At 42.0% G+C, this 27934-nt stretch overlaps 2 protein-coding genes across 5 annotated transcripts; one reads left to right on the plus strand and one right to left on the minus strand.

Annotated features, from left to right (window-relative positions):
* Positions 1 to 1639: 1639 nt before the first annotated feature.
* Positions 1640 to 19176, plus strand: foxred1 (FAD-dependent oxidoreductase domain containing 1). 2 transcript variants are annotated; one of them, XM_055867794.1, is made up of 11 exons: positions 1640 to 1935; positions 4603 to 4823; positions 5290 to 5400; positions 6147 to 6265; positions 6383 to 6477; positions 12061 to 12162; positions 12285 to 12361; positions 12869 to 13029; positions 13263 to 13392; positions 13632 to 13772; positions 14065 to 19176. In XM_055867794.1, the coding sequence occupies exons 1-11, from the start codon at positions 1785 to 1787 to the stop codon at positions 14317 to 14319; spliced, it is 1563 nt and encodes a 520-aa protein (XP_055723769.1). In that variant the 5' UTR covers positions 1640 to 1784; the 3' UTR covers positions 14320 to 19176. The 2 variants fall into 2 exon arrangements, with proteins under 2 accessions (XP_055723769.1, XP_055723770.1); XM_055867795.1 differs by having other exon boundaries at positions 1642 to 1935; positions 13671 to 13772.
* cry5 (cryptochrome circadian regulator 5) lies at positions 17227 to 27934 on the minus strand. 3 transcript variants are annotated; one of them, XM_055867793.1, is made up of 11 exons: positions 27828 to 27934; positions 27157 to 27389; positions 26672 to 26866; positions 26297 to 26415; positions 24631 to 24785; positions 24289 to 24429; positions 23982 to 24149; positions 23588 to 23728; positions 21147 to 21298; positions 18790 to 18887; positions 17227 to 17458 (listed from the first exon to the last, which is right to left on the minus strand). In XM_055867793.1, exons 2-11 carry the CDS (start codon positions 27369 to 27371, stop codon positions 17400 to 17402), a joined length of 1443 nt encoding a protein of 480 aa, XP_055723768.1. In that variant the 5' UTR covers positions 27372 to 27389; positions 27828 to 27934; the 3' UTR covers positions 17227 to 17399. The 3 variants fall into 3 exon arrangements, with proteins under 3 accessions (XP_055723768.1, XP_055723767.1, XP_055723766.1); XM_055867792.1 differs by having other exon boundaries at positions 18661 to 18887; XM_055867791.1 differs by having other exon boundaries at positions 17227 to 18887.

The following is a 27934-nucleotide window of genomic DNA, read 5'->3' on the forward strand; positions in this document are numbered from 1 at the left end:
TTTTTTTTTTTTTTGTATCTCTGCATTGTAAGTATTTGACAAGGAAAATCTGAAATTTCCGACTTGTTATATGGTTAAATGCGGCACGTGTATAACTAAAACCAGTTAGCAAGTCGGAAATTGTGGAGTTTCCTAGTTTCGACTAGCATATGAACACAGCATAATGGTGCGTTCAAGACAACTGGGAAATCTAAAAATTATCGAAGACAAATAATGACGTCAGTGATCTCCAGGTCGGAGCTCTAGATAGAGGCCCAAGTTCCCGAGATGGAATTCTGAGTTGGATGACCGTTCAAAGTTTTTTTCTGAGTTCCCAGTTGTCTTGAACTGGACATAACATCCTGAGTTTACGCATACTGACCTCTGACATGACCTTCTAAGGAAATTATAACCGAATTGTTGGCAGTTAAATGCAACAACAATAATTATTTAAAATATTTTTTAACACAATAACTAAATATATGTATAACTAACGCTCATTGTTCAAGCTGTGCTATAACTACAGTATAATTACGTTTGCTCCAGTTTGGTGGTTGTGGCTTGACGCAATCAGTGACGTTTTTAAAGGGAAGTGGCCATGCTGATAGCAACGTTTCTCAACCGGTCATTCTGTACGGTTTACGTTTAATTGAACGTTCCAGAACGTAAAAAACGTACTGAACTCAGCTATTTCTGGTCGTTCAGAACAGCACATTTTCCGTTTAATTTAACGTTGCACACCTTTTTTTCGTACTGAGCCGTTCATTAACACGCTCAGTGTACTAGTAATGAACCGTTTTTTTGCCACAGTTTGGTGAAAGCGACCGAAGCCTTCAGAAAGCCTCGGTTTCCCAATCACTACTAACTAGGCTCTCAATTCAATTCAAGGGGCTTTATTGGCATGGGAAACATGTGTTAACATTGCCAAAGCAAGTGAGGTAGATTTTATACAAAAGTGAAATAAACAATACAAATTAACAGTAAACATTACACATACAGAAGTTTCAAAACAAAGACATTACAAATGTTATATATATATATACAGTGTTGTAACAATGTACAAATGGTTAAAGCACACAAGTTAAAATAAATAAGCATAAATATGGGTTGTATTTACAATGGTGTTTGTTCTTCACTGGTTGCCCTTTTCTTGTGGCAACAGGTCACAAATCTTGCTGCTGTGATGGCACACTGTGGAATTTCTCCCAGTAGATATGGGAGTTTATCAAAATTGGATTTGTTTTCAAATTCTTTGTGGATCTGTGTAATCTGAGGGAAATATGTGTCTCTAATATGGTCATACATTGGGCAGGAGGTTAGGAAGTGCAGCTCAGTTTCCACCTCATTTTGTGGGCAGTGAGCACATAGCCTGTCTTCTCTTGAGAGCCATGTCTGCCTACGGCGGCCTTTCTCAATAGCAAGGCTATGCTCACTGAGTCTGTACATAGTCAAAGCTTTCCTTAAGTTTGGGTCAGTCACAGTGGTCAGTGCTCTCTCAATCATCGATACTAGTGTGCTGCACATTCGAGATAGATTCCTCTACCGTGTGGCTCTACCGTACGCCCCGAACCATTTTACAGCTTTATGGTTGTGTCACGTCCGAAGCGTCATACGTCATCATCACCTGGTATTGTTACGTCAACACGTTGTGTCGAATCGAAGTGCTGCACCAGACAGTGAATATTAATTTCAGGGTTAGCCAACACACCATTTTGAATCTGTGCTCAGAAGCTAGCTAGCTAGCTTATCGTAGCATTTCCAGTGTGCTAGTAGTGCTGCTAGAGAGAAGAAATCAAGCTCCAGCAATGTCAATGTGGACGGGACTGCACATGACAGCGCGTGCCGCTCATGGAATTCATGTTTCCTCGCGATTTATCCATAAACACACGCGACTCTGCACCCGTTGGTCCCGAAACATCAGCACTGGTAGACCCGTGCAAAATGATTTCTTCAAAGGTGAGATAATCAACTTTTCTTCACTGTTGCTTTTGTGTCCTACCCTGTGGCGATTGTTTGGCATTGTTGGTGGGGCTACAAAAAAATTGTTAGATCCATGCCAGAAAAGCCACAACACAACATTAAACAATACATTAATTGCACTATGACGGTGCCACAAACTGTTGGGGCTATATAAAGCTGTCCCAACAGCAGTTCCAACATCTTACCACTACTACACCTGGCTTTCAGCGAAATAGTTCATTCAGACTCATTTACTGCCTTTAAAAAAATCATAGCTGACTTGCTTAAACAAATGTGGTTTCTACTGACAATCGAGATGTACAAACGATGGCGTAAGGGGACGATAAGAGGCCACCCGTAATTTCGATTAGGACATTAATGAGCGAGCGACTACAGACGTAGTCAATATAACTTTGTACAGCGATAGAATTCAGAACATGGCCCGTTTTCAGTGTACTCCCTGTACAACAAGTAAGAACCCCAGGATAAATAAAGGGGGCATATAAACAGACAATGAAAGTTCTTATAATATTCAATGATTACATTTCTCTAAAACAGGTTGTAGGCTACATGTGCACCACCAAGTTAGAATAGCTGCATTGTTTGCTGTTTGGGGTTTTAGGCTGGGTTTCTGTACTGCATTTTGTGACATCAGCTGATGAAAGAAGGGCTTTATAAATACATGTGATTGATCAGTAGGTGAAAATAGACCCAAATGCACATTGAACGCAGATTGGCTCTTTCTGTCCAAAAATATATTTCATGTAACACTTTGATGCATTAAATAAACTTTTAATTTGACACATCAAATAACACTATTCCATTATAGAATGTTGTGTATGATGAATTTGCATGTGCCAGCACTACTATCAGTAGCACTGTCAAAGCTGTACAAAAAAAAGTTGGCAAACAAGCACACACCTGCCACAAAAGATGTTTACAATATTGCGTTGGTGAAAATAGTGTAACGACCCTGGGTTTATAAGCGCGGAAATCGACTCTGCCGCTTGAGCATGCTTTTGCGGCACAGTTGATAGCGCGCCGGACTTCGGGCTAGAAGGTCGAGGGTTCGAGACCTGCTCCCTGCCTGTTTCATTACACTGGTGTCAGAAGTGTGATCGGACCTCGCATCCACGACAGTGCGTGTGCTTGGCCGGTGAGCGCGTTCCTGTAAGACGTAAAGTCGCAAGCTAGCGCGAGGACGCGCTCTTTGAAAGGATGGAGTAGTCTAACGACCCTGGGTTTATAAGCGCGGAAATCGACTCTGCCGCTTGAGCATGCTTTTGCGGCACAGTCGATAGCGCGCCGGACTTCGGGCTAGAAGGTCGAGGGTTCGAGACCTGCTCCCTGCCTGTTTCATTACAATAGACTAAATTTATTAGTGAGGCACATGGGCGACTAACAGCTTACTACACAACATACACTTAATTATTTTCTTAGCTACAGTATACATATCTCCCTTGCATAGACATTTTTGGACTCACCTTGTGAAGGTGGCGTGGCGGTCCATTGTGGGCAAATTTTGTCATCAGTCTGGCATTCTCCAGATTTATGGTGGGAACTCGGAGGGGGGAAAAAGCCACTCCATTGAATAGCAGGCTAACATTGTTGAATTTGCGATTTCCAACTTGTTGTGTAATCTTTATGTCCAATGGCCGATGAGCATCGATACATTTTATCTATAATTTCTCTTCATATGACAATGATTAAAAAGGATTTGCCAGTAGATTGTTGACTTGATTCATCATGATGACTGCTAGCTAAGACTTTGAAAGTAAGTTGTTGACATCAGTCCAATCAAAGCTACTGTACATAAAATGACACCAAATCACATTATATCTGTGGCCAATGACCTTGAGCCTTCTTGGAAGGGCACTTGTAATATAACTCTGGACCCAAAGAGCTGACATTTTGGATGTCTACCCTTACTAAGGACTTAAACTTGGCAATGACATACAGATCCCATGAGTGACAGAACAGTGAGCCAATCACGGCGCAATGCTCCTATTTTCTGCTGGCTTGCCCCACCACCACAGAAAGCACTGAGCTAGGCTGAAACGCCTGCATTTTGGAGCTGCTTTACTCAAGAAAACAAAAAAAGAGACCATGTGTGTATGCAGCTTTATTAACTGAATGATATATATTTTTTTGCATTGTTTGCAAACTGATATGTGACACATATTAATGCAAAACAGGCAACCCCCCAAAAATTAATAAAATATATATGGGGCTCAAAACAGGAGGGACTCAATGACGGGTTGCCACGGGTCCTACCTAGTTAGCTAACTTACCAAAGTAGTTTATGACATTTCATATTCCTCTATAGAAATTGATGGTAAGCTACTACATGCATTTTGATTGTTGAAGTTTTGTGCCGTTTGCTATAATATACTTTTTGTTGACATTGTGTTGAAGTAACTCCCTTACATCATTTTTGTATGGTAAACCCTGTATTTGAAATTATATCTGAAAGGTAAAAATAACGGTCTGTAACATGTTGAAATTCTTCTTGTAGTTGGTGTGAATGTCATGTATTATCATAAAGTACCGCTGTGGCCAGATATGAGAATTAAGTCACTTTCGTAGTTACAACCAGATAACTAGAATGACAAATTTAGAGTGCCTTACGTCCTAATAGAAATAACAATATATTTCTCAACACAGATCTCGAGAACCAGTTCAAAGCGTTCAGGGAGAAAGCGGTAGACGCCATGCCTGGCAGTGACTGGACTCCGTTTGAGAAGAACCGCTCACTCCCCCCTGAGAGGGCGGACATCGTGATCGTAGGAGGTGGCGTGGTGGGCTGGTCCATCGCCTATTGGCTGAAGCAGAAAGAGATGATTCGGGACGGGGTGCGGGTGCTGGTGGTTGAGAGGGACCCCACTGTGAGTGGCCTAGGCTGTGTCACGTGACCTCACTCATGTCCACTGAATACATTTGAAGCTCAAGCAATGTTCCATTAATCTCTCCTGTCTCTGTGTGCACTTGTTCACTTCCCTCACTGGATTTAAAGGAAATTACTGGTATAAGAATATGGCGGAAACTCCCTGTATCCATGCCTCTATCAATCCAATGCTTTTAGATTTGTGGGAAGTAGTAAACAAGTGCACATTTCAGTAGAAAATGACATTATTGAGATGCACCCTCAGGCTTGGGGCTGTCCTAATGGTCTCTGAAACTTTATTTTCCATATCACCTTTCCTTGATGACCAAGTATAAACGAAGAGACTGGACTCTTAAGTCATGTTAGATCAGATGCTAGTCAAATCATTAAAGGACTGCTACACTAACACAGTAGTGCACGGACTGAATCTAGATGTTAATCTGTATCTTCTATCTCCCTGTCTCCAGTACTCCCAGGCCTCCACGGTGCTGTCTGCTGGGGGGATTCGACAGCAGTTCTCCTTGCCAGAGAACATCCACCTGTCCATGGCCTCGGCTGACTTCATGAGGAACATCAATGTAGGTCACTGACACTGACCACCAGCTAGTATCAGCCATTAGGTCACTATGACACCATCTAGTATCAGCCATTATGTCACTGTGACCACCAGCTAGTGTCAGCCATTAGGTCACTGTGACCACCAGCTAGTATCAGCCATTAGGTCACTGTGACCACCAGCTAGTGTCAGCCATTAGGTCACTGTGACCACCAGCTAGTGTCAGCCATTAGGTCACTGTGACCACCAGCTAGTGTCAGCCATTAGGTCACTGTGACCACCAGCTAGTGTCAGCCATTAGGTCACTGTGACCACCAGCTAGTGTCAGCCATTAGGTCACTGTGACCACCAGCTAGTGTCAGCCATTAGGTCACTGTGACCACCAGCTAGTGTCAGCCATTAGGTCACTGTGACTACCAGCTAGTGTGAGGTTATTTACTCCTAATACAGTTGACTATTTCCCTGTCAATATATGGCCAAGCTGCAGTCAACATGTACTATTTGTATCTATTATTGGATCCCCATTAGCTGCTTCCTGAATACACAGACATTTCTTTTTGTTCTTAATTTAAGGTTTGTGTTTTTAAGCATAAGGTTAGGGATAGTTAAAAAAAAAATTTTAGGGCGATATTGTGGTACTTCTGTCTTTGCAGCTTGGCATGATAGTGACAACTAATACATTTGTTTATGGCATTCCATAGACCTGTTGAAGTGTTTTTTTAAAAATTGTTTGTGTAAAGTGATTGACAGTTTGTTGTGCCTTCTCAGGAACACTTGAGTGTGCTGAATGACGACCCCGTGGACCTGCAGTTTAACCACTCCGGATATCTCTTTCTGGCCAGTGAAAAAGTGGCTCATATCATGGAAGAAAACTACAACACCCAAAGGTAAACACTTGTACCCTACACTTATGCACCATACACACAAATATCCCATCATGCAAATATTTAAATGACCCTGATGCTGTTTTTTGACAAATGCTATTCATTTTAATTCCAAATCAGATATGCTGGAGCAAAGGTCGCTCTTCTTTCACCCACACAACTAAAGGAGAAATGTCCATGGATCAACACTGATGGAGTAGTGCTGGCTTCATATGGTGAGTACAGATCTTCGTTATTATGAGTGACAGGCGAGATAGTATTACCTGAAATGATTAAGGTGGCATAATCTGGGTCCATGCAACAATAAGACAATGAAAATTGTCTTCTTTAAAGCAAATGGAGCATATGCAGTCTTGGTACAATGACTGAGATCCAATAAGCAATATATTCAACATTTCTGAACAGTTGTAATATACACGCAGTGGCCAGCTTAATAGGTACACCCAACTAGTACTAGGTCGGATCCCCCTTTGCCTCCAGAACAGCTGTAATTCTTCGGGGCATGGATTCTAGAAGGTGTCGGAAACGTTCAAACTTTGCTCAGTTATCAAGTGACCTAACGTGTGCCAGGAAAACATTCTCCACACCATTATACCACCTCCACCAGCCTGTACCGTTGACAGCAGACAGGTAGGGACTCTTCCATCAGCATGACGCAACAGGAACCGGGATTCGTCAGACCAGGCAATGTTTTTCCACTCCTCAATTGTCCATTGTTGGTGGAGCGCTTCTTCTTGTTTTTAGCTGATAGGAGTTTATCCCGGGTGTTGGTTGTCTGCTGCTGTGGCCCATCTGTGACAAGGACCGACAAGTTGTGCGTTCCCGAGATGCCGTTCTGCACACCACTGTTGTTCTTAGCTGTTATTTCCCTGTGAGCTTGCACGATTCTTGCCATTCTCCTTCGACCTCTCATCAACAAGCTGTTTTCGCCCCCACAGGACTGCCGCTGACTGGATGTCAATTGTTTGTCGCGCCATTCTTGGTAAACCCTGGACACTGTCGTGCATGAGAAGCCCAGGAGGCCCGGCTGTTTGAGATACTGGAACCGGTGCGCATGTCACGACGATCACGCCATGCTCAAAGTTGCTTAGGTCACTCGTGTTGCTCATTCTAACGTTCAATCAAACAGTAACTGAATGCCTCTATCTGCTTTATTTAGCAAACCACGGCCATGTGACTCAGTCTGTAGGAGCGAACCATTTGTGAACGGGGTGGTGTACCTAATAACCTGGCCCCTGAGTGTCTAGCCAGTGTGTTGTACGCCCTGTCTTCGTCAATGTATCTCTAAATTCAGTACTGTTACCCAGTTAAGCATGCTTTCAGTGCAGCAGTCCAGACACATGTCTGTCAAATAATTCACTGATTAACCTTTTACACTCATACCTGTATACTTGTTGAAAATGTCAGATTTGGACACTAAGTGCCTAAATTGTAACGCAGTGGGCAGAGCACAGGGTCTCTGCTTCACAGCTCTGTATGGGTTTTGACTGACAGTCATTCTGAACTTGAGCACTGCCAGCAACAAGAAGTTGCCCCCATGCAAATGTTTTGTCTGAGTGAGGAAATGCTGTAAATTACGAGGACTCTATGTATTTTGAAAGATGAGACGTTGAGGATTATTAAATACCGCTTTGATGTCATACAAGCAAGACAAACACCCAATGAAACACCCAAACACCCAACAGTCCAAATGAAACATTTCCATATCATAAAACTCATGTAATATAGTGTCAACGTTTATGATCACTATGTTTGATGTTCAGTTACAAGATGACATGGCTTTATACCCTGGGTTGTCCTGAACATAATGAGCCTGTTGTATTGTGAAGGAAATTTGCTGCTGACCATGTATTGGAATACACTCATGACCCATTTCTATGGCACCAAAATGATTATAGTTAGTGAGGAAGATACAGTGGGGCAAAAAAGTATTTAGTCAGCCACTAATTGTGCAAGTTCTCCCACTTAAAAAGATGAGAGAGGCCTGTAAGTTTCTGGTGTCCTTTGACAGCTCTTTGGTCTTGGCCATAGTGGAGTTTGGAGTGTGACTGTTTGAGGTTGTGGACAGGTGTCTTTTATACTGATAACAAGTTCAAACAGGTGCCATTAATACAGGTAACGAGTGGAGGACAGAGGAGCCTCTTAAAGAAGAAGTTACAGGTCTGTGAGAGCCAGAAATCTTGCTTGTTTGTAGGTGACCAAATACTTATTTTCCACCATAATTTGCAAATAAATTCATAAAAAATCCTACAATGTGATTTTCTGGATTTTCTTTTCTCATTTTGTCTGTCATAGTTGAAGTGTACCTATGATGAAAACTACAGGCCTCTCTCATCTTTTTAAGTGGGAGAACTTGCACAATTGGTGGCTGACTAAATACTTTTTTGCCCCACTGTCTCCAATTTCAGTGATTCATTTTTTTTTTGCAATTTTTTTTTTTTTTTTTGCAATTCGTTCCAGTCATTGGCAGCAGAGAACTGGAAGGAAAGGTGGCCAAATTGAGTGTTGGCTTTGGGGATGACCAGTGAAATATACCTGCTGGAGCACGTGCTACGGGTGGGTGTTGCTATGGTGACCAGGGAGCTGAGATAAGGTGGAGCTTTACCTAGCAAAGACTTATAGGTGACCTGGAGCCAGTGAGTTTGGTGACGAATATGTAGCGAGGACCAGCCAACGAGAGCATACAGGTCGCAGTGGTGGGTAGTATATGGGGCTTTGGTGACAAACAGATGGCACTGTGATAGACGGCATCTAATTTGCTGAGTAGAGTGTTAGAGGCTATTTTGTAAATGACATTGCCGAAGTCAAGGATCGGTAGGATAGTCAGTTTTATGAGGGTATGTTTGGCAGCATGAGTGAAGGAGGCTTTGTTGCAAAATAGGAAGCAGATTCTAGATTTAATTTTTTATTGGAGATGCTTAATATGAGTCTGGAAGGAGAGTTTAGTCTAGCCAGACACCTAGGTATTTACAGTTGTCCACATATTCTAAGTCAGAACCGTCCAGAGTAATGATGCTATGCGGGCAGCGATCAGTTAAAGAGCATGCATTTTGTTTTACTAGCATTTAAGAGCAGTTGGAAGCCACAGAAGGAGTGTTGTATGGCATTGAAGCTCGTTTGGAGATTAGTTAAGTGTCCAAAGAAGGGCCAGATGTGTACAGGACGGTGTCGTCTGCGTAGAGGTGGATCAAAGAATCACACGCAGCAAGAGCAACATCGTTGATATATACAGAGAAAAGAGTCGGCCCGAGAATTGAACCCTGTGGCACCCCCGTAGACTGCCAGAGGTCCGTACAACAGGGCCTCAGAGTTCAGTATGTCAAATATCTGAGAAGTAGTTGGTGAACGAGGCGAGGCAGTCATTTGAGAAACCAAGGCTGTTGAGTCTGCTGATAAGAATGCGGTGATTGACAGAGTCGAAAGCCTTGGACAGGTCGATGAAGACGGCTGCACAGTACTGTCTTTTATCGATGGCGGTTATGATATCGTTTAGGACCTTGAGCGTGGCTGAGGTGTACCCGTGACCAGCTCGGAACCCGGATTGTATAGCGGAGAAGGTACGGTGGGATTCGAAATGGTCGGTGATCTGTTTGTTCACTTGGCTTTCGAAGACTTTAGAAAGGCAGGGCAGGATGGATATAGGTCTGTAACAGTTTAGGTCTAGAGTGTCTCCCCCTTTTTGAAGTGCGCTTTCCAATCTTTAGGAATCTCAGACGATACGAAAGAGAGGTTGAACAGACTAGTAATAGGGGTTGCAACAATGGCGGCGGATAGTTTTCGTAAGAGAGGGTCCAGATTGTCTAGCCCAGCTGATTTGTAGGGATCCAGATTTTGCAGATCTATCAGAATATCAGCTGTCTGGATTTGGGTGTAGGAGAAGTGGGGGGACTTGGGCCAGTTGCTGCGGGGGGTGCAGCGCTGTTGGTCGGGGTTGGGGTAGTCAAGTGGAAAGCATGGCCAGCCGTAGAGAAATGCTTCTTGAAATTCTCGATTATCGTGGATTTATCGGTGGTGACAGTGTTTCCTAGCCTCAGTGCAGTGGGCAGCTGGGAGGAAGTGCTCTTATTCTCCATGGACTTTACAGTGTCCCATAACTTTTTCGAATTAGTGCTGCTTTCTTTTTGAAAAAGCTAGCCTTTGCTTTCCTAACTGACTGTGTATATTGGTTCCTGACTTCCCTGAAAAGTTGCATATCGCAGGGACTATTCGATGCTAGTGCAGTATGCCACAGGATGTTTTTGTGCTGGTCAAGGGCAGTCAAGTCTGGAGTGAACAAGGGCTATATCTGTTCTTAGTTCTACATTTTTTGAAAGGGGAATGCTTATTTAAGATGGAGAGGAAAACACTTAAAGGACAACCAGGCATCTACTGATGGGATGAGGTCAATATCCTTTCAGGAAACCCGGGCCAAGTCGATTAGAAAGGCCTGCTCGCAGAAGTGTTTTTGGGAGCATTTGACAGTGATGAGGGGTGGTCGTTTGACCGCGGACCCATAACAGACACAGGCAATGAGGCAGTGATCGCTGAGATCCTGGTTGAAAACAGCGGAGGTGTATTTAGAGGGCAAGTTGGTCAGGATGATATCTATGAGGGTGCCCATGTTTATGGATTTGGGGTTGTACCTGGTAGGTTCCTTGATAATTTGTGTGAGATTGAGGGCATCTAGCTTAGATTGTAGGACGGTCGGGGTGTTAAGCATATCCCAGTTTAGGTCACCTAACAGTACGAACTCTGAAGATAGATGGGGGGGGGCAATCAATTCACATATGGTGTCCAGGGCACACCTGGGAGCTGAGAGGGGTCTATAACAAGTGGCAACAGTGATGGACTTTTAAAAGTAGAAGCTCGAACTGTTTGGACATAGACCTGGATATTATGACAGAATTCTGCAAGCTATCTCTACAGTAGATTGCAACTCCGCCCCCTTTTAGCAGTTCTATCTTGACGGAAAATGTTGTAATAGGGGATGGGATTTTGTGGTGGCCTTCCTAAGCCAGGATTCAGACACGGCTAGGATATCAGGGTTGGCGGAGTGTGCTAAAGCAGTGAATAAAGCAAACTTAGGGAGGAGGCTTCTGATGTTAACATGCATGAACCCAATGCTTTTTTAACAAGTGAGAGCGCCTGGGGACACACAGGGCCTGGGTTAACCTCTACATCACCAGAGGAGGAGTAGGATGAGGGTATGGCTAAATGCTATAACTGTTCGTCTAGTGCGTTGGGAACAGAGAATAAAGGAGCAGATTTCTGGTAGGTTGTGAGTACAGTGGAGGTAAACCTAGGTAATGAGTGACGATGAGAGAGGTTGCATCTCTGGAGGCGCCAGTTAAGCTAGGTACGGTCCCCGCATGTGTGGGTGGTGGGACAACGGAGGTATCTGAGGCATGTAGAGCAGGACTAGGGGCTCCGCAGTAAAATAAAACAATGAGAGCTACCCTAAACAACAGTATAAAAGGCATATTGACATTAGAGAGAGGCATAAAGCAATCACCGGTGTTGATTGGGAGAGCTAAAACAACAACGGGTAAATGGCGATGAATGGGCAGAGAGCTACACACAGGGCCTGAGTTCGAGGCTGGGGCCGACCGATAAACAAGATCCTGTTAGTGTCCTCACACACTGCTCGTGGAAAAAAGCAATCCATCAATAAATTGCAACCTTACAGACACGCCCCATGATTTTGCTGGCTAGAAACAATTAAATGACTTCCTTTCTGGGTTAAGCATAAACTGTCTCTTCTCCCAAATGACCTCTACTTTGACAACGTCACCTCCTCCCTTTGCCCTTTTTACACCCAGGGCTGGAGAACGAGGGCTGGTTCGACCCCTGGATGCTGTTGAACGCTTTCAGACGGAAGGCCATCTCCATGGGGGTCTACCAGTGCTTTGGAGAAGTCACAGGTTTGTGCTTGTGCCAATATCACAGCATTGTGGAACAGACAAGCCATGAACACACTACAGAGCCAAGCTAAACCAATCTATCCAAGCTGTATATTGATGATTTTGGCGATGCTGTGTTTCAGGTTTTAGGTACACCACAAACACAATGACTACTGCAGAAGGAGACAAGGTGGATTTCAGGAGAATCAAATATGCTAATGTAGGGATGACTCCTGATTTGCACAAGGACATTTTTCACTAAACATTAACTCCAATTCAGTTGCCGTGTTTCCCTTGATCTCCTGTGTTTTGAGGGCAAACGAATTGTGTGCAGATCAGAAACTAATTTCTGAATCAACATCTAAAGATTAACACCCAGATCGTCACTTCAGTTAATCAACACAGGGTTGAATGAAAAAAAACTGAGTAGGGCAAAACATTTTGCAACAGTAAACATCATCCCCCACGAATGATGCCGGATCTCTCTGGCAAGACACATCATTCACCCAAGTTTGTGACTAATGGACAAACAGAGACTGATCCACAGTCCCCTCCCCCATTTCATCATAGGGGACAACAATCTGTATTTTACAATAATTTGGACACGTTCAAGTAATTCCGCACCATTTTAAAATGCCCCTATTGAACACAACCCAGCTCACAGTAGCTAGGGCCTCTCCACCGTTATGGTCCCTTGCTAATTGTCTGTCCCTGGTGTCTTGAGTAGGTCCAGATGCCCAACAGTCTGGAGTACCAGCCTGTGGAGTGTGCCATTGTGGTGAACGCTGCAGGGGCCCTCTCCGGTAAGGTGGCAGAGATGATGGGCATCGGGCTCGGCCCGAAAGACACCATCGCTGGAATCCCGCTACCCGTGGAGCCCAGGAAAAGGTGAGTTGAATAGAGGACCACCCCCTGATGTACTGCATTTGTCAGAACAAATCATTTACACCATGTTGCTGACAGCTAGCTTTCTTTCAGCCCTTATTGGTATCGGTCATAACGCTGATATAATATTCACAGGCCACTCCGGGGAGAAATGCTAACTGTTTTAGGTCTCTGCATATTATGTGTTTGTGGTACTGTCTAATATATCAGTGTATTTGTTGTGGGTCTTCGTCTAGGTTCATCTATGTGGTCCACTGTCCAAACGGGCCAGGGCTGGACAGTCCCTTCCTCGTAGACTACTCTGGAGTGTACTTCAGACGAGAGGGGCTGGGAGGAAACTACATTGCTGGGATGTCACCAGAAGAGGTGAGGAAGAGGATTGCCCTATTCCTCTAACTTAATTTTGTAACCCTGAGTCACCTGACGAGGTCGCTTTTCCAAAAATGATCTAGATTCTAAATTAGGGTAACCTTGAATAATGGTTAAATAAACAGCATTCAGTAAGCTCAAATGGGAGAAAATGTTTTGAGTCAGAACTCAACCAATTTAGTTTTTGGTTGGGGGATTTCTCCTTTCTCCTGTCTTTGCTCTGAACTCGCCCCAAGAGTCTGGGAAGCGGTCTTCATTATTTGCAACCCCATCAGGAAGAGGAGCCAGAGACCAATAACCTGGAGGTGGACCACCAGTTCTTCCAGAAGATCTGGCCTCATTTGGCCCACCGGGTCCCTGCTTTTGAGTGCCTCAAGGTAAATTGATGTGACATTGCAACCATAAAATTACATAGTAATATGGGTCATAATGGTTGCAACCTTCCTCGCCTCAAACTAGGTTGTGTTCAGTAGGCACCAAATGTTATAAACAGGGGGGGACAATCCATATGCTCTAATTAACTTTCCCTTTTCATTGGTAGAGTCAGTTGATAAATCTATTGCTACTGTTTCTGCGTTTGTCCTTTGTGCTGCTTTCGAATTAGCTCCATATCCTTGCCGATAACGTCTATCCCTCAAATTTTAACACTCGTCTCTTCACTCCTTTCAGGTGACGAGCGCATGGGCCGGCTTCTACGACTACAACACCTTTGACCAGAACGGCATCGTGGGCATGCACCCGCTGGTCAACAACATGTTCTTTGCCACAGGCTTCAGCGGGCACGGGCTGCAGCACTCGCCGGCAGTGGGTCGCGCCATGGCCGAACTCATCCTGGACGGGGGCTTCAAGACCCTGGACCTGAGCGCCTTCAGCTTCAAACGCATCATGACCAATGAACCCATGTTAGAGAGGAACATTGTCTGAGAGGGAGAGTTAGACATTTTTACGAAGGGAGGAAAGGGGAATGCCATGTCCCATTCTACAGCCTTGTGGGAAATATGGTTTGCCAAAGTTTCTGGTAAGGTGAATGGTGTCCTATTAATTTCTTCACTAAAGTGCATGAGGGAGTAACCGCACATTTCACAAGCTCAATTCAGTGGTCTACCGGTGAGACCAGATGGCAGCGGCCTCAGCCAAAGTGCTTTGCACTTGAACACAGTCACCCATCGCTTGGGAGTGCTCAGAACTCCGACGGCAAGAATTAAAAAATGGGATGCGTCAGAAATGCATCTCAGGAACGAGTGAGGGACTTTGTGGGATGAGGAAGAGAAGAGGGTAGAAGAAAGAGCCCTGACAGCAAACATGGACTTCTGAAGTAAGCATGGAATTTAGGATGCCCAATATCTAACTTACTGTACAAAGAATAAGGTACTGACATAAAATGCGTTAGCACAATTAGAAAGGGTTTTAGTTGGATATTGGAGTAATTTCCATTCCTCCAATGGTAAACCTGTATTGAATGACTTGATTATGCATCTTTATTTATTTAACCATTTTAACAAGACATGTCACTTTACTCTTGATCACGTAAGCATTCAACTGTATTTGTATTAAAAAAAGTGAAGTCGGAAGTTTACATACACCTTAGCCAAATACATTTAAACTCAGTTTTTCACAATTCCTGACATTTAATCCTCGTAAAAATTCCGTCTTAGGTCAGTTAGGATCACCACTTTATTTTAAGAATGTGAAATGTCAGAATAATAGGAGAGTGAATTACTTCAGCTTTTATTTATTTCATCACATTCCCAGTGGGTTAGAAGTTTATATGCACTCAATTAGTATTTGGTAGCGTTGCCTTTTAAATCGTTTAACTCGGGTCAAACATTTCAGGTAGCCTTCCACAATAAGTTGGGTGAATTTTGGCCCAATCCTCCTGACAGAGCTGATGTAACTGAGTCAGGTTTGTAGGCCTCCTTGCTCGCACACGCTTTTTCAGTTCTTCCCACAAATTTTCTATAGAATTGAGGTCAGGGCTTTGTGATGGCCACTCCAATACCTTGACTTTGTTGTCCTTAAGCCATTTTGTCACAACTTTGGAAGTATGCTTGGGGTCATTGTCCATTTGGAAGACCCATTTGCGACCAAGCTTTAACTTCCTGACTGATGTCTTGAGATGTTGCTTCAATATATCCACATCATTTCCCTGCCTCATGATGCCATCTATTCTGTGAAGTGCACCAGTCCCTCATGCAGCAAAGGACCCCCACAACATGATGCTGCCACCCCCCCTGCTTCACGGTTGGGATGGTGTTCTTTGGCTTGCAAGCCTCCCCTTTTTCCTCCAAACATAACAATGGTCATTATTACTAAACAGTTCTATTTTTGTTTCATCAGACTAGAGGACATTTCTCCCAAAAATATGATCTTTGTCCCCATGTGCAGTTGCAAACCGTAGTCTGGCTTTTTTATGGCGGTTTTGGAACAGTGGCTTCTTCCTTGCATTCAGCCTAAGCCTTTCAGGTTATGATGATATAGGACTTGTTTTACTGTGGATATAGATAATTCTGTACCTGTTTCCTCCAGCATCTTCACAAGGTCCTTTGCTGTTGTTCTGGGATTGATTTGCACTTTTCGCACCGAAGTACGTTCATCTCTAGGAGACAGAACGCGTCTCCTTCCTGAGCGGTATGACGGCTGCGTGGTCCCATGGTGTTTATACTTGCGTACTATTGTTTGTACAGATGAACGTGGTACCTTCAGGCGTTTGGAAATTGCTCCCAAGGATGAACCAGACTTGTGGAGGTCTACAATTTTTTGTCTGAGGTCTTTGCTAATTTCTTAAGATTTTACCATGATGTCAAGCAAAGAGGCACTGAGATCGACAGTAGGCCTTGAAATACATCCACAGGTACACCTTCAATTGACTCAAATTATGTAAATTATGTAAATTAGCCTATCGGAAGCTTCTAAAGCCATGACATAATTTTCTGGAATTTTCCAAGCTGTTTAAAGGCACAGGTAACTTGGTGTATGTAAACTTCTGCCCCACTGGAAATGTAATACAGTGAAATAATCTGTCTAAACAATTGTTGGAAAATTACTTGTCATGCAAAGTAGATGTCCTCACCGACTTGCCAAAACTATATTTTGTTAACGAGACATTTGTGGAGCGGTTGAAAAATTTGTTTTAGTGACTCCAACATAAGTGTATGTAAACTTCTGACTTCAACTGCACATGATGCAGTAAAGTGTTTGTATAAAAAAAGTTAACGCTTGTGATCAATAGTAAAATGAACTAGTTTAGACACCCATGGCTTCAATTACAAAATCTATGTGCAATGGCATATCAATTTACCTCATTGCCGCCCACCAAAATTAGCCTACATTTAGGCTATTGTTTGTATTTCACACTGTTGGGGTAAAAATGTGTAATGCTTGTATAAATGTCAACCCCAGTTCATGTTATCGTCACCAATCAACTGCATTAGTTAACCGACTACCACCCTCGATTTCTATATGCTAGTTATTCTACCAGCTTATACGAACAGGAAATTGCATTTAGCAGACATTTTTGTAAACCTGAAAAGGACAACTTCTAAATAGATTTGTCTGTTTTCACTGCATAATATCCAAATCAGATTTTAGTAACCACCTTGTGGACCTGTTTATAACATAATCATGATGGGTTTGACAAATATCCACTTTGTTAGATCAGCTTTTTGAATGTGCGACAGTGTGCGTCCCATCATCCCCCACGGTCTGTGTCCTATGTATGGTTGTTTTCTTCAGTGTGTGAATCTCCTATGTGATGTGCATTGCTTATTTTACAGGCCAAATTTCACTGCAATTTATTTCATTAATATGTAAAATGACTGCCTTGTTTGAATGTATAGCCAAAGAGTTTTTATTTTCAGCACATACTGGGGAAAAAGCCCACCAATTCCCATACATTGAAAGTCATAATGTAAATGTGACATGTAAACCAATAGACAAAATGTAACATGGCAGCTTCCACTCTAATTGGAGTAGATGAACACTTCTCCAAAACAATATCATTAACTCTATAATTTCTTCTTCTTTATCAGCATATCCAATACAGATGGCGCTTTGTGTTTTCTACCTTCAAAAGCAAGAGAAAGAGTTAGTCCATTATTATAAATTCAAACCATAGCAAATAGGGGTGTGATGTTTTAAATGAATTTGGGATCGTCAACATTTAGAATTATAATTTTTTGCAAATAATGCTACAACAACTATAAATAGATAACATGCATCTTTCTAATTATTTGCCACTGATAAAGCGCTCCGCACCTCACTGTCATTATTAGTTGGGAAAATGGCAGTGAGACATGAAAGCGACAGCAGCTAAGTCCTGTATGGCAATACTTTAGTTAAATGAGAAGGTGATAAAATCCAAACTTTGAAGGGGAATTGAGCTACAGTAGCAGTAATGGTGCAATGCTGAAAGGGAGGCACCGTGAGACCCATCCCGTTGCTGGCAGCAGTGGGATAAGGGACGGAGTGAAAAAAATCTATGATTGCAGCCATTGTCAATGGTAGAGGATGTCTGCTTCAATACCCTAATGGCATATCTAGAGCCAGACTACAAGATGCCATGTCGAAAACCCACCACGAACCTGATGGAGAAATTGTACAACGATTGCTCTCAAACACCATTGTTGGACGTCTATGAACACGCTGCAACGAGTCATCATATGGATGAGAAGTGTGACATGAAGTCCCATGTACTGAGAACATGGAGGAGAGGCACAAAGAGAACCTAAAACTGCATTTATACCATTGTTACTGAATGAATGGGGGACAGCAGTAAGGGGAGTGACGTTGGGTAGGTAGCCAGGACTGCGTTTAGATTTTTATATACGCTTTAACGATAAATGGAATTTTAAACGCTAAGAAAGTGTACATTTGTCACATCTCTAATTGCAAACAATGAGCTCAAATGAATCATTCCATCAAGGATATAGCAGTACATATTTATGATGTTTATTTGGACAAGGAACAGCTAATCTGCAGTCCCTGTCCTAAAAACCGACAATTTGTCCTTTCATCAACAGTAAAGTTAGTTGTCAGTACTAGCGATTTAAGTAGTAATTTGTAAGGCATTCAGGGTGATATTCTGACTTGATCCATGTGCACAACTTGGACTTTCGCATATCATTTATTGATATCATTGGGAGATTTGCATGCAAGTTTGAGCATGCAGATCCAAAGTCAGAATATGGCGCTCTGTGTTATCCTATACTATGGTTAAGGTTAGGGGAGGGGAAGCTGATCCTATAGCTGTACCTAGGGGAAACAAACCTTTCTCCTTCTTGCTGGGTGACTCATCACTGGAATGTGGGGATCTCTTTGCATAGGCTGCCTTCATCCTCTGGATGTTCTTCTTGCTGATCACCTCGTGCTCCACTATGGGCCGCGGGTAGTCCTTACCTACAATGCACCCTGCTGCCTCCTGGACGCTGCGGGGAGCCTTCCACGGCTCGTAGATGTACTGAGCTGGGTACTTCTTCAAGTGGGGCAGGTATTTCCTACAACACAGATGATTGTGATTGGTTAGAACTCGAGGGGGGGGGGGGTGTCCTTCCTACAATGCACAGGTTCATGAATGGTTGTGGTTAACAATAGATATTGTATCATAAATCGCACTCACAGCGTTAAAATAATTGTTGCAAATGTATGGTCTGTTTATATATTTTAGGTTTACGGTTGGTGTACATTTTTTATAATGACTTTTAGGGTGACTAGAATTCCATTACACTTTCTGATACACACATGCCTTTTTATTTTTCTGCATAAGTAAAAGCAGGAAATTCATCACCTATGCCTCTACTCTCATTCATTCTAATTAGACTGGTTTTGGATTTCTCCCTGACCAAGATGGCTGCCATTTTTGCCCCATTATAGAACTGAGAGCTTATGACATAGCCCCTTTTAGTAATAGAAAAATATATATTACCAGTTTAGGATTCAGAATAGAGATTGACCGATTAATCGGAATGGCCGATTTAATTAGGGCCGGTTTCAAGTTTTCATAACAATCGGTAATCGGCATTTTTGGACACCGATCATGGACGATTACATTGCACTCCACGAGGAGACTGCGTGGCAGGCTGACTACCTGTTATGCGAGTGCAGCAAGAAGCCATGGTAAGGTGCTAGCTAGCATTTAAACGTGTCTTATAAAAAACAATCTTAACATAATCACTAGTTAACTACACATGGTTTATATTACTAGTTTATCTAGCTTGTCCTGTGTTGCATATAATCGATGCGGTGCCTGTTAATTTATCATTGAATCACAGCCTACTTCGCCATACGGGTGATGTAACAAGCGCATTCGTGAAAAAAGCACTGTTGTTGCACCAATGTGTACTTAACCATCAACAACTTTCTTAAAATCAATACACAAGTATATATTTTTAAACCTGCATATTTAGTTCATATTGCCTGCTAACATGAATTTATTTTAACTCGAAATTGTCACTTCTCTTGCGTTCTGTTCAACAGAGTCAGGGTATATGCAGCAGTTTGGGCCGCCTGGCTCGTTGCGAACTGTGTGAAGACCATTTCTTCCTAACAAAAACAGCCAACTTCGCCAAACGGGGGATGATTTAACAAAAGCGCATTTGTGAAAAAAGCACAATCGTTGCACGAATGTACCTAACCATAAACATCAATGCCTTTCTTAAAATCAATACACAGAAGTATATATTTTTAGACCTGCATATTTAGTTAAAAGAAATTAATGTTAGCAGCCAATATTAAACTAGGGAAAATGTGTCACTTCTCTTGCGTTCATTGCACGCAGAGTCGGGGTATATGGAACAGTTTGAGCCGCCTGGCTCGTTGCGAACTAATTTGCCAGAATTTTACGTAATTATAACAACATTGAAGGTTGTGCAATGTAACAGCAATATTTAGACTTAGGGATGCCACCCGTTAGATAAAATACATAACGGTTCTGTATTTCACTGAAAGAATAAACATTTTGTTTTCGAAATGATAGTTTCCGAATTTGACCATATGAATGACCTAAGGCTCGTATGTGTGTTATTATGTTATAATTAAGTCTATGATTTGATAGAGCAGTCTGACTGAGCGGTGGTAGGCAGCAGCAGGCTCGTAAGCATTCATTCAAACAGCACTTTACTGCATTTGCCAGCAGCTCTTCGCTGTGCTTCAAGCATTGCGCTGTTTATGACTTCAAGCCTATCAACTCCCGAGATTAGGGTGGCAATACTAAAGTACCTATTAGAACATCCAATAGTCAAAGGTATATGAAATACAAATGGTATAGAGAGAAGTAGTCCTATAATAACTACAACCTAAAACTTCTTACCTGGGAATATTTAAGACTCATGTTAAAAGGAACCACCAGCTTTCATATGTTCTCATGTTCTGAGCAAGGAACTTAAACGTTAGCTTTTATTTACATGGCACATATTGCACTTTTACTTTCTTCTCCAACACTTAGTTTTGCATTAATTAAACCAAATTGAACATGTTTAATTATTTGAGACTAAATTGATTTTATTGATGTATTATATTAAGTTAAAATTGTGTTCATTCAGTATTGTCATTATTACAAATATAAATAACTCGGCCGATTAATCGGTATCCGCTTTTTTTGGTCCGCCAATAATCGGTATCGGCATTAAATCATAATCGGTCGACCTCTAATTCAGATCAACACATTTATTTGTGTGACAGCAAAACAATTGGATGCTATGTTATTACAAGGTAATAAATCTTAACATTCTGGCTTTGGTAAGGGTTAATGTTCTTACTTGATGTAGTCTCCGTTTTTGTCCGTTTTCTTCCCAAAGGCGATGGGCGAGTAGACCCTGAAGAACTGGTGAAAGAAAGTACTAGCAGAGAGCCACTGCCAGTTCCCAGCATTCAGGGACCAGTCTCCATCCAATAAGAGTTCCTCAAATACCTGTGAGGCAAACAAGGTCCAATGAGAATCAACTCAACAATACAGTGGTCAGAACTAAGTTCATCTAAATATTCTGAAATGGTGTCAAAACCTTGTATCAGGCCTATTGATTCCAACGTTTTCAGATCAATGCATTCAAAAGAGGATGAGAGAAAGACTAATTTCAAGTATTGAGTTGCTCCTCTAATCTCAGCATTTAGCCTCATTCTGTGACTCCTTACCAAACATTACCATTTTGATTTGGTTATTGTGCTTTTCATTAGACTTCTGAGGAATGGTTGAGCATATATAGGGATTGTGCCCCCAATGGCACCCTATACCCTACTCCGTTACTGGCCCAACGCTCTTAACCGCTAGGCAAGGGAATAGGAGACTACTTCATTTATGGCAAACTCTGAAAATGGTTGTCTAACAATGATCAACAACCAACTTGACAGAGCTTGAAAAATATTTTTTTTAAAGAATAATGGGAAAATGTTGCACAATCCAGGTGTCCAAAGCTATTAGACTTACCCAGAAAGACTCACAGCTGTAATCGCTGCCAAAGATGCTTCTGCAAAGCATTGATTCAGGAGTGTGAATACTTATGTAAATTAGATATCTGTATTTATTTTCAATAAATGTTTTCAAAAAAGTTATTTATCATTATGGCATAGTGTGTGTAGATGGGTGAGTATCATTAACCCATTTAAAATTCAGCCTGTAACAAAATGTGGAAATGTCAAGGGGTATGAATACTTTTTGAAGGCACTATCTGTTGTATGGTGAACTTGGGTTTCAATATTTATGTGTAAATCTGGCTTTAATTGCCCGTGCTTACCCAGCCACTGCTGTCACTGAATTGCACCTAATAGCCTACAGTAAGTTTCAAACTCTACAAAACATGTCTGCCAAATACTTCGACCATAATCTCTTATTGTCTGATGTTGATCATTAGAGAATGATATGAACTGTTGAAATGACCACACAGACGGCAGTGTGAACTTTAAAACAAATTATTAAATAAATTTTCTATATATTATTAATATTTCACTGTAATAACCTTGTCCTTACAGAGCATAACAAAGAGAGTACTTGAGTTGGATGGTTGTGCTGAGATTAATGGATGGGGCAGGAGCCAGGTTTAAATATCAATCCTCTATGGAGCAGGACTAATCGTGTCACTTTATTCCATTAAACCATTCAACTCAATACAAGACACACGAGAGAGAAAAGTCTCTCAGCTTGAAAAGTTGGCGTGGTAGTACTAAGATGTAACAGACTAGGCACAAATTGTCTCTCTTAGTGAGACAGGATAACTTCTGCAAGGTTTCATGTTCTGAATTATAATTATGATGTAAGCAATGCATGATTGTTGAAAAGCTCGTTTGAGCAGAACATCTGACGGCATGGCCATCAGGCCCTAACTGTAGATACACTTCGGTTTCACAAAGGTTCTTAGACTGTACAGTACATAGTCCTACTCACTGTGGTTTCTTCTTCTATGCAAATTAGACTCCAGAAGAGAGAAATGCTGTATTTCATAGACAAATTATACCATCTAACTCATTATTGGAGTAATTATTTGCGGTACACTAATGTGTTTTCAACAACCACAGTGGACAATATGATCAATATTTCATATGGCATATCATCATTTCAGACCAAGTGACCTACAGTAACAATGAATGAAAGATGGATGAAGAATGTGTTGCCCTTGGTGATACATTTCAATTACAGTAGCTGGATATGTATGACACTTACTGCAGTGCCAGGCCATTCATGTCACCAAACAGGAAGTGAATGATTATATCCATGAACATGAATATTATTTAAAGATGGAATGGATGTGGTGGTTTCACCATTAACGATTCCAGCTTTAATGTTCAGGTTTGACTAATGGCAATGATTGGTGGGCTAGGCTGGGACATTCAACTAGATCATCCATGCTCTGCAGTGAGGACCTTGTCAATAAAGGGGTCAGACCTCTTGTTGATCAGTCTTTTTAAATGTCATTACACACCTTGAACATTGTAAATGTACTAACAGCAATAAGAGTAGATAGTCTTTTTTTTCTTTTTTTTGTGAGGTATTGTATTTGCCTCAGAAAAGCATTTTAAATGACCAGATGTCTTGTATTTACAGCATACATAATGGGGGTTCAATTATTATTTATTGTACTATTGCAGTACAGTTGTGATGGCTAAAGCCATGCTAAAGAATAATGCAGCTAAAACCCACTTGGGGCTATATCCCGTAGAGGTCAATAAATAACAATAATCCATAACGGCAAGGTATGGTAGTCCATACCCTCTGGCCCTCCTCCCAGCTGATCCAAAGGTCTCCTCTGGTCAGGAAGCAGGCCACGGCGTGCCGGGCCAGGTGGTGGATCCAGCCCTCTTGCCTCAGCTGGGTCATGATGGCATCGATGAAGGGGAAACCAGTCCTGGCCTGCAGAGCAACACACGCACACATTGAGTGGATTGATAAACAACAATGTCATGCTTTACTATAGCATCAGATTAAGTGAAATTCTATTCTTCAGAGGTTTATGGTCTGGTTCCCAGACACAGATTGAACCTATTCCCCTGGACTAAAAAGCATGATCACTGGAAAATCTCCATTATTTGCTTTTTAGTCTAGGAGTAGACTTAATCTCTGACTGGAAAACTGTCCCGATGTGTTAGGAGCTCTACAGGCCTACCTCTGCCCATGCAGCCAGATACTCAGAGTTGCTGTCCCAGTCCACCTGTGTACACACCGGGTTTCCCTCCATCTTGTCAAAGTTGGGGATGCCCAGGCCGGCTGTGTAGAAGAACTCTCTCCACAGCAGCTGCCCATGCAGCGAGACGGGAGGCTGGGAGTGCTTCTTCTACAAATCCCACACAGGTAAGACGTCAGACATCACTTTCCATTTTCCACAATATGACTTCCCATTCTTGTACATGACCAAACTCTGCAAAACACTTACCCATCATTGGAAGTTGATTGATAGGCTTGAAGAGACTCACCCCTTGGTAGACGTCGGTTAGACTCCACCAGAAGGTGCGTACTGACAGGCAGCCAAATGTCATATAAGGGCTGAGGACGGTGGTGCTGGGGCTCAGGGAGTTTGGGGACGTCTGTGGTTTCTCAAAGTCACACACCCATTCCTGGTTGACACCAAATTACGAAAATAAATTAAACAAGGAACTACATTTAACCAACTCCCCCATTGACATCAATGAATGATTGATAAGTCTAAATACTGACCAATGTGTTAGAAGGAAAATTGTTTTTTCATCTTCCACTTCCACCCACTTGTCATTGCTCATCTACCAGTAATCAAGATGTGTGCCAAAAGACATGCGTACCTTTCTCTCCATGTGTCGGTCCAGTCTCCGCAGAGCCTCTTGCTCTCCACCGGGGAACAGCTCCTCAGTCAAAGACTCTGGATCCTGATACAACTTCTCTAACGTGGAGATGCCATAGTTTTCCTCATGTTTCTCTGAGCACGGAGTCTTTACATCTAGTTGAATGTGAGGAAGAAAGGAAGAAAAGTTAGGCCAATTCCCACAAGTTTAAAGGGTTATCTGTATAGGGCTAAAAAAATGTATGTTTCTTACAGAAATCTGAAAATAATTTGCATAAGCATGGTAACAATTGAAAGGGAAGAGTTTGGAGATCATGGGGAAATGATTAGACCAAAGTAGATGACAACAGTTGACCTAATACAAGACTGAATCCAAACATTACACTGTTGATTTTATGTGCATTTTACATTTAATGTACTTTTCACCACATTTGTTGATAACGAAATCTGAAATACTCTGGATACATTCAGTAACATGATAAAAATATTAATTGAAAATGTGGGGTAGGTGCAACATAACAAAAATAATTACACAGGTTTGAGTGAGGATGAACTGGTGTCCCCAAGTGGCCACACACCTCTCCAAAGTGTAAACAGTTCCTAAGTCATTTCAATGCACTTTTATGACTCAAAGAAGTCTTCAACTATAACGTTTTTATTTATTTAGCTCTCCTAGCTGTGCCGTTGAGGAACTAGAGCAAGTATACTTGTAGTTAACACAACCCTGTATCCCCGCTATATCACACAATTACTGTTGTTTACACAATCCAAAAAAAGCCCATTTATAAATTGCAATCTGGATCAGGTGGGCATCATTTGAAAGCTTGTTCTAATGCCATTATGACTAGCTAAGTTATAAAAGGCTTTCACAAGGAAATTCTTAGAAACCGATCATAATTTGTGCGCATTGAAAGGAGTCGAGTGCATGTTCCCGCAGCACATTTTCTTCACAATAGACAAACAGGCTCATTCTGTTCAGAACAACCCAGGGTATTTTTTTCCTTTATTTAACTAGGCAAGTCCAAGAACAAATTCTTATTTTCAATGACAGCCTAGGAACAGTGGGTTAACTGCCTTGTTCAGGGGCAGAACGACAGATTTTTACCTTGTCAGCTCGGGGATTCAACCTTTCGGTTACTAGTCCAACGCTCTAACCACTAGGCTATGACACCATGTCATCTTGTAACTATACATCAAACAGATCATAATTGTTGACACTGTATATGACATGAGCTTTATGATATGGAAATGTGAAGTGCACATTTGGACTTGCTTGTATGACATCAAAGTGGTATTTAATATAATCCTCAAGGTCATCTTTCAAAATACATAGAGTCCTCTTAGTTACAGCATTTCCCTCACTCAGACAAACACAAATGAGCAAATGTTGCCCAATTAGCGGGAAGGATGGGGGTAACTTCTTGTCGCTTATCAGTGCCCAAATCTGTAATTTTCAACCCTTATACACTCTTCCTCACAAAGTTAAAAGCATTGGATTGGTTTTGGCCTAAGCATGGGCTAGAGGAAGTTTCCACCATATTTCTTACACATTTTAAATCCATGAAGGGAAGTGAACAAGTGCACGCTTAGGTCGTAAAGGTAGAGAATCGGGACATGGCAAATATATTGACATGGGAGAACCATTCCAAAAGACCTTTCGGTCTTACCCTTCATGTCATCACTCGTTGGAGCGGGGATAGGCCTTTTGGGGGGACCGATACTACTGACAAGGGTCTGCAGACGATTGTAAGTCAGGGGAGCCTTTCCGTTGTTCTCTTCAATTATCCTACAAGAATGACAGGGCAGGGATACAGATCATTAGTGCTGCATCCAAGATAGTATTGCAACTTGAGTGATGGTGTTCATTTGATGTAATCACACATTTTTCAATTAAGACAGTGTCATCATGCATTTCTTTCTAAGATGTCTGTCTCCATATAAAAATAATCACATTTCATTTGATTCTTATTGTGTTTCATCAATTTCTAAGTTAGCAATAAGCTTTCTCTGCACCGAGTATACACTTGTTAAGGATCGCTCACCTGTCTATGTTGTAGAGTGTGTGGGAGACTTTGTAGATGATTTCTACTCCATGCGCTTCAGCTAACCGGACCACCTCCTTGTCCCGGCGGAGGCTGAAGGGCTCTGTGTCATACTCATACGTCAACCGCGTCACCTTCCACTTCTGGAACAGCTTAGGAAAGACCTCCTCTGGATTACCTCTCACCACAAACAGCCTGTAGAGTGGAGACCCCACCAGCACTTTTTAGTTCACTAACTGTCGATTTTTGAGAAGCACACAACAATAGAATACCAGTAGGGATCCATCTGGGATCACCACACAACAAACAGCCAAGAAGAGACACCATATCTAATTTCTTTATCCACCCCTTACATTAACTGACCAAAACAATACATGCATCTTTATTTTGCTTCAACAGTACACAGTCCCATCAACACAACAAATCCACTAAGCAACTGAAATAGCATTGGACATAATGATTTTGAGATGTCCTTTTATTCCTACCTAGAATTGAGTTTCCTCAGGCTGCAATCCAAGTCTTTAAGGGCTCCTATGAGGAACTTCCATCGGTTGATGCCAATGTTGACGTTGTTGGGGGCACAGGGGTCCAGAACAAACACAGGGTAGATCTCCTTGCAGTCCCACAATGCAGCCACAAGTGCTGGATTGTCGTGCAGTCGGAGTCCCTTGCGGAACCAGTGAATGCAAGTATGAGCCATGCCTGTTTGGTGACCTACCTTTTAAGAATAAACGAATCAAGGAGGCAGGATTGTTAGTTCAAGCTCTGCTCCAGTGGTTCGCTCTCAGTCCTTACATGGCTGTCAGAAGTAGGTCTAAAGTGAAGGGGAGTAGTGTAGCCTAGCTGGACATTTATGGCAGTTGGTAGTCCTATAATTCTGTTACTTTCAATATCTTGATGGGATGTAATGGACTTCAAAAGGTAAACACTGTGTCCAGCATAGGTTACCTATCTAGGCTTTAAAATCTTTTAACAAAAGTAGCTTACTGAATGTCTCTGTATGGGTTCGATTATGCCTACATAGTTTCTATTGAAAACGAATTGAGATACGATCGGTTTTAACATTTCAATTTTCTCATGTAAACAAATGGCACAACAGTCTGTTTTCAAATAACTATTTTGTGTCTTTGAAACTAGTTTTAAAAACTAGACTTACCTTTATACAGTCTTGCCTGCACCAGTAGAAAATATTGACTATTTGTTTTGTAATCAATCGTAAAGAGTTACAAAACCCAACACAACACGTGTTACCCGTGAGCAGCC

Source organism: Salvelinus fontinalis, chromosome 2, assembly GCF_029448725.1.
Source record: "Salvelinus fontinalis isolate EN_2023a chromosome 2, ASM2944872v1, whole genome shotgun sequence".
Lineage (NCBI taxonomy): Eukaryota > Metazoa > Chordata > Actinopteri > Salmoniformes > Salmonidae > Salvelinus > Salvelinus fontinalis.